Consider the following 7,663-nt stretch of genomic DNA (forward strand, 5'->3'; position numbering starts at 1 on the left):
GTCTAAACTGTGAGTTTAAATACATTTTTTAACAGACGAAATTAGCTCGCTGGTGTTTTTTTCTACACAATGCAAAAATAAAGTGTGGACCATAATGAGGCTCTCTCGTCACTTGGACCTTTTATTCCAGCAATGAGGAATTACCATCTTCCGACAATGTTGTTATAACGTATCTACAGATAATCGTTCAAAAAGCAGTAGCCTATAGCCTAGCTGTAAGCCTATTCAAACCAGGGAGCCAAATGAACGGCTCTTTCACACATGCGATTTGGTTCCCGACGTTCACCAAAAAGATCCGTTCAAAACGAGTCGTTAATTCGCGAACGACCAATCACTAGCTCATACTAGAAAGCAGAGGACACATTAGAAAGGCTCGCACTGGGAGGATGCGAGGAGCTACCAGCCACTGTTACCGCTGACACACACATACGAACCGCCAGCGAGAGGACCACTGACCCAGCCCGCAGGGCGCAGCCTCTATGCTGGGCAATAGAGTGGCCGTGGGTGCTGTGTGTGGGGATTTCTAAATGATTTCTTATACGCTCTTTCTCTAACACCATGGTGCTGGGCAAGGTGAAGACTTTAGCCGTCTGCTTCGACTATCTCAACGACAACAATGTTCCCGTTTACTCCGGTGGTGATTCGGTATCCGGGAGGGTGATCATCGAAGTCGCAGGCGAGGTTCGCGTCAAAACGCTGAACATAACCGCCAGAGGAGTAGCCAAGGTGCGGTGGACAGAGTCCCGCAACGCTGGGGCCAACACTGCCTACACTCAGAATTACACCGAGGAGGTGGAATACTTAAACCATAGCGACACGTTAATAGGAGAGGAGAGAGGTAAGGGACAACCACATCATAATTACCACTCATTCTCACAGAGATGTGTTGGCAACATTTTGAGAGTAGGCTATATGGATAGTGTTGGCCTAGTTCAGGTTCTGAAATAAATGGATAACCTAGAAATAGAACACGGTTATACATCACCGGATTCCTGCTATGTTAGGGAGCTCTGCAGTGCCATTGCTGTGGTTATAGGCAACGCCATTTGTAAGTTACGAGTGATGGTGGTTTAATTTCACATAAACTGCACAACACACACATCACACATTGATTGGAACAAATGACTAATGTCATGATGTGTGCCCCGTTGATGAGTTCTTTCAGTCAGGTGGGATAGTGGTCCTGATGCGACCAGATAGTCCTGGTGTAACGCATAGGTTTTCCTCGTCCAATTTAGTCGGTTTAATAACGCGTGATGGGACATAAATATGAAATATATTTATGTTTTATAGTGACACATTACAATTTATGTAGATTCTACAGTAGTTGTGTTTTTTATTCAGATTTAACAGTCATAACAAGTTGTTAACGCCTTCTTTGCGTTTTATGTGGCGAGGGAAGAAACCGTAGAATTTAGTCCAAATGTGACCTTGATTGGACCAATCTAACCGAAAGCGGTGAAGTTGGAATATTTTCGACGTTTTATGACGGTTTAAGTTGTACAATTTTATCAGGAACATTCTTTCACTGATAACATCCTGAAGTTTACTCCCTTTGTTAGAAGCGGTTCAAACCTGTTCACAAACTGGCTGAGAGACTCACGGGGGGAGACAGACCTCTGTCGCCTCTGATTGGTCTGAACTCCCACGTGTATATTGGATGACGTCGTTGCGTCTGAGGAAAGGACAATTCGAAAGCATGCAAATTTGTCATCAATTTGCCGTTGTTACATTTCCATAGTGTTCTGTAAAACGAATATACATATATATATATATTGCCAAAAAAATACATAGGCCTTTCCTCATAAAGTAATTGATATGTTACAACAATTACAGTAGTACTGAGGCTGAGGTTCAGTTTCAGTCTATAACAACAGTCCCAGTGATATTTGCATAATAGCTGTTCTAGTGGGACATGTAAACTGATACAGCTAGGATTAATTCAGCATCTTTACAGGGCATAACACCACCAAGAGATTTGAAGGAAAAACTATCCCATGGTTAGTATACACCCGTAATAAAAATACACTCTTGACATAAGACAGCAATACAAACATATATGGCAGAGTAAGTTCCTATCTCATAATTAGGACAGTAAATGCACCTCTGTGTGGGCGAATCAGGCTGTCGTTGCCAGGGTGATGTCTGAGAGCTGAAGCAATATTTTCTCCAGAGCAATTGTATCCACCACAATATACCATCGCCAAGACCTCCAGCAGAAGATTGGTTGCCTTCTCGGCGACTCACCGAACCTACCGGTACCCTAAATTCAGAATAGCCTTTACGAAAACAACGTTAATCGGTAGGGTTCCTTACAGATGTAGGATCTTCGTTTGATCACCGTCTTGAAGGAGGACCTTCCTGCAATGCAGGACAGTTTTTACTTTTGGTGTATTTGAGGTTTCAAAGGGCATCTGAAGTTTGTAATTTCCACTTTGAAATTTCAGACTTGATTTTCGCTTGTGAACCAAATGTATCAACCCCTACCCCAAAAATGTCTATTAATTATAATCCATATAATAATTTGCATTTCCAGTTGCTGCCGGATTGTTTTCAGATGTAGCAACCTGGCTCAAAATAAGATCCTAAGTCTGTATGTAGCTGGCTGGTAAATTATGTCATGTATGTGCTGATTATCTGTTTACCTCAGAGGTGTGCAACAGATTTGAACTGGAAAGCTACATGGTGTGTAGGCTTGTTTTCCAGGCCCACACTAACTCACCCTATTGGACTAATTGTGGTCTAAATAGTACATATGTGCAATGCAGGACATGTTAAATTTGTAGCGTATTTGAAGTGAAAATGATTACTTTCCTGCTGTAGAAATCTGGCTCAAATTAAGACCCTACATCTGTAGACCCAGGTGTGTTAGTGCTGGGCTGTAGCTCTCCTGGACCAAAGCTGCCTGCCGGCTACACTGCTTTTATCTCACTTGGTGTTGAAGTACAGGGCATTCGGAAAGTATTCAGACCCCTTCACTTTTTTCCACATTTTGTTATGTTACAGCCATATTCTAAAATTGATTGAATAAATGTTTTTCCTTGTCAATCTACCCCATAATGACAAAGCAAGAACGTGTTTTTAGATATTTTTGCAAGTGTTTATTCGTTTTTTAAAAATGTTTTCCTAGTTTTTGTTGCACTGTAATAACCCTCATTGATGCTGTGTGTTGATTGATTGATTGCCTGTGATGAATTTGTCAAATAAAACATGCTGTTGGTTTTTTAATAAAGATGCGTGAATGTACCTGCTCTCGAGTCCCTCTTTATTTACCTCAGATACTACAGTCCATCTCTGCTGGCTCTCTGTTTTGTCTGTGAGAATAACATGGCTGCTTCTACTGCTGCATGGCATGAGGGTTTTTTGGTGAAATATCTCCCCCTCTGTCTCTCCCTCCCTTTCTCTTTCCCTCCTCCCTGTATATCGCTCCCTGTCTCTGTTCCTTTTTTCTTTCGGTCTCTCCATCCTCCCATATTACAGAACACATGGTCATTCATAAAGGGCCTTAGTCGAGGGGCGGGACCAGGTTAGCTTTGTTCCAATGGGAGGCCGAGTAGTAATGTGTCTGTTGGAGTAGCCGGCTGAAAATCCACTGCTCATTCTGGTTCATACCGGTATGCGCCTGCTTTCCACACTCTGCCGGTGTGACTTGACAACCACACACACCCACACACAATGTTCTCTACACACACGCACACAATGTTCTCTACACACACACACACACAAAATGTTCTCTGCTGACAAGATAACATGCGGGAGTGCCGAGGTGGCAGGAAACAGATCTATACCCGCATCAACATAAACATTTATCGATGACATGTAGATTGAGGAAGTGAAAGGGGATTCGTGCTTCCTCTGCCTGGGTGTGTCTTTTCCGCTCTGTACTGTCTAAAATGTTCATGGATTAAATTAAATGACATTTTGTATTTCACGCATCGATGACATGACTGGGTAATATTGAAATGTAATACAATGACTGGGTTGTATGTGCTATAAAGTATTTTTCTATGTGTCAGAGTATTTGTTTTATGTGTCTACAACATTTATTACTGGATTTATTATATTGGTGTTGCCTTGGAGGCACTTGAAAGCACTAGGCATCTTGAAATCGCAACATGATACAATGAAATGAAATGGTGGGTGCGTGTCTATGCGTGTGTACACTGGGTGTGTGTGTGCGTCAGGTATGGTATTTGGAATCTTGTTCTCCTGTGTTTCAGATGAAGACAGTCCAGAGGAGGCCCTGACTGTTCTCAACACAGGATTACACGAGTTCGCGTTCAGCTTCCTGTTACCACAGATGTACGTAACAGATGGACACACACAAACCTATAACAGCCATAACATAAAATCCGAAACCCAAATATGGAATCATATCTAAAGATAGACCTGTAAGAAGTCTAATCCTATGAACCAATTTCCTCTCTCCCCTCGTCCCCCTCTCTCAGGCCCCTGGCCACGTCGTTTGAAGGGAAGCATGGCAGTGTGAGGTACTGGGTGAGAGCAGAGCTCTACAGACCATGGCTGCTGCCTGTCAGAGTCAAGAAAGAGTTCACTGTCTTTGAACACATTGACATCAACACACCACTGCTACTGGTGAGGAATACACACAATTCATATGGGGACACACAATTCAGTCCCATTCAAAATCCTATTTTCCCTAACCCCTAACCCGTATAGTTACCCTAACCCAAAAAACCTAACCCTAGCTCCTAACTCTAAACCTAGCTCCTAAACGTAACCCTAGCTCCTAACCTTAAACCTAGCTCCTAAACCTAACCCTAGCTCCTAAACGTAACCCTAGCTCCTAACCTTAAACCTAACCCTAGCTCCTGACCCTAAAACAAACCCTAACCCTAGCCCTAGCTCCTAACCCTAAACCTAAACCTAATTCTAACCTTAACCCTAAACCACCTAGAAATAGCATTTGACCTTGTGGGAACAAACAAAATGTTCCCACGTCTACACACACCCACACACACACACACAAGCTGTCACACAGGGCAATTTGTAATTGCCATTTCTGTGCGTATAGGCCCCTCAAGCTGGCACTAAGGACAAGACCCTGTGTTGCTGGTTCTGTGCCTCAGGACCCATCTCACTCAGCGCCAAGATAGAGAGGAAAGGATACACACCAGGTGAGAAACACCTGATTGGCTAATGATGATTTCCGCTGAATCTAACCACACACTGCTCGGAATGTTTCACAACACAACATGCTCAAACCCCAGAGGGAACGTACAGCACTGCAGATATAAATACTGCGCTGAGAGGTATTCTCAGGACACCACACACACACAGAGTCCCATACTCACACCTCCCACATCTCAGCCTTTTTCTCCTCTCCTCTCTTAGGTGAGTCCCTCCAGATCTTTGCGGAGGTGGAGAACTGTTCGTCCAGGGTGGTGGTGCCCAAGGCAGCGCTGTGCCAGACCCAGACCTACTTCGCTAAGGGCAAGGCTCGACAGCTCCAGCAGCAGGTGGCGGCCCTGCGTGGGGACACCCTGTCCCAGGGGAAGAGCCAGAGCTGGGACGGAAAACTGCTCCACATACCCCCGGTCTCCCCATCCATCCTAGACTGTCCACTCATTAGAGTGGAGTACTCACTGATGGTGAGGAATGATAATAAACATAGTATAGTTGATATGGTAATTAATGTGTTAATATGGGAGAATAGGAAATAAATAAATACCTCCTAAAATCTAACCGGTTTAGCAGGTACTTTCCAGTCATGTATAGTATTGTAAAAGTTAGTGCATCAAAATGTGGGCTGTAAATGAGATAATATCCATCTCTCTCCCTCTCAGGTGTATGTGGACATCCCTGGAGGGTTGAACCTGTCTCTGTCGTTGCCGTTGGTGATAGGGACCATCCCTCTCCACGCATTCACCAGTCGAACCAGCAGCATCAGCAGCTACTGTTGTACCGTCAGCTGGCCAGAGAGACCTGAGGGTACGACATACACCTGTGTGTGTGGAGTGTGTGTACTGTGTGTGTGTGTTCTCCCATGTTAATTGCATGTCTTGTGTGTATTCACAGCTCCCCCCAGCTACAGTGACCTGGCGGTGACAGAGGAGCAGAGGCGAGGCTGTCTGGAGCGCTGTGAGGGGTCAGAGGTCAACCAAGAGGGCCAGGGAACGCTGCAAGCTTACATCACAGAGTTCAGATTCCAGCCCCCACCTCTCTACTCCGAGGTACACTCACCCACACGCAGATGCACACACACACACACCACGCATGCATGTACATCCATACACATTATTGTAGGTCAAACTGGCCTAATCTCTCTCTGTGTTCCTCAGGTTGACCCTAACCCAGAGCCGAGCTGTGGAGGTCAGGAGACCCGACCCCTGACCCTCTCGCTGAGGACAACACTGACCTGCTCAGAGCAAACAGGCAACTACACATACAGATGAATCCAACATGGCCACCATTATAGCCCCCTACTGGAGCCAGTCACCTACAGATGGATCCAACATGGCCACTGCTACAGACCCCTGAAGTGGGACCAACATGGCCGTCTCATCCTTAGTTTCCTCAGGATGGGGTCCATTGATGTTAACAGACACAGGGAGGTCAGCTGCGAGAGACACTGTGTGGAGAGGCCAGGAGACGCCTCAGTCTGACCAACATGGCGGTTTTCTGCTGGTCAGGATGAACAGATAGTGCCTAGACCCAGCTTCAGATACATATGACCATTACATGGCACATCTAAGACTAGAAAGGAGAAGAGAGGAAGAAGAAAAGGGAGAGAATGCACTGTTGGACTGTTGGAAACAGTGGTCAGGAATCTCCTCCAGCCTCAGAGTGAATTTTGCACATGCCTTTCTCGTTGTTTGTCTACTTAACTTCCACAGCTTTTCTTCCTCAACGCTCATATATGCTGCAACGTGGCCGTCGTCTTCTTACCACCGTTACCACGTAACCCGAAACCGAACACAGACTCTTTTAGAACAAACTAGGAAACAAATGAAAGTAGACAGTTTTTTTTTAGATGTGTTCATGTGTCTTGGGTTTCTTGACTGGGGAATGTCGTGCATGGTGAAATGACCAGTGTGTGACAGACACCGGTGAAGCACTCACTCCCACTTTGTCTTTCTGGTGTCTTTCCTCACTACACCCTCCACAGATACAGTGCCCTACAAATCACCTGTTTGATTGTAGTATATGGACATATGACACAGAGAGAAGCTCTGTGTCACATAAGAAGGAGAGCAACAGACGGATGAAAAAAAATTTTTTTTTAAAGGTCAATTGTGGTTTTGAAAACAAAATGATACCAACCGAGATTGTAATTCAAAGATTAGCTCAACTTCCAACCTGATACGCAGTGCAAAATATTTTTGTATTTGTTGTTTTTCTATGTTTGTGTACGCGACACTATTATTGCCATTACGGAAATTACTGCAATCACGATCTTCCTTTGTATGAAATAAAGAAGTCTTTTTGTAGAGAGCGTTTCAGCTGTGTATGCCTTAGTTCCGTGGAGTATTAGCAGGGTTATTGGGCCCCACTATCACTGTGTCTACACTACATTACGGTTTGGAGAGAGAGCTGTCTGTTCGATCTGCCTCTCATGGGCTCTTGTCTCCCGCCCTCTCTTCCCCTCTATCCGCTCTCTTTCTCCTCCCTTTCTGTCTCCCTCTTTCCATTCCAATGTCTG

General features: G+C 44.8%; 1 protein-coding gene across 1 annotated transcript; it reads left to right on the top strand.

The window, feature by feature from the left end:
* The first annotated feature begins 310 nt into the window (after positions 1-310).
* Positions 311-7,451, top strand: LOC135544593 (arrestin domain-containing protein 3-like). The gene is made up of 8 exons (XM_064972328.1): positions 311-838; positions 4,221-4,302; positions 4,449-4,596; positions 5,036-5,138; positions 5,356-5,612; positions 5,808-5,952; positions 6,040-6,194; positions 6,303-7,451. The coding sequence occupies exons 1-8, from the start codon at positions 559-561 to the stop codon at positions 6,414-6,416; spliced, it is 1,284 nt and encodes a 427-aa protein (XP_064828400.1). The 5' UTR covers positions 311-558; the 3' UTR covers positions 6,417-7,451.
* Positions 7,452-7,663: the final 212 nt, after the last annotated feature.

Source organism: Oncorhynchus masou, chromosome 8 (assembly GCF_036934945.1).
Source record: "Oncorhynchus masou masou isolate Uvic2021 chromosome 8, UVic_Omas_1.1, whole genome shotgun sequence".
In the NCBI taxonomy this organism is placed as follows: Eukaryota; Metazoa; Chordata; class Actinopteri; order Salmoniformes; family Salmonidae; genus Oncorhynchus; species Oncorhynchus masou.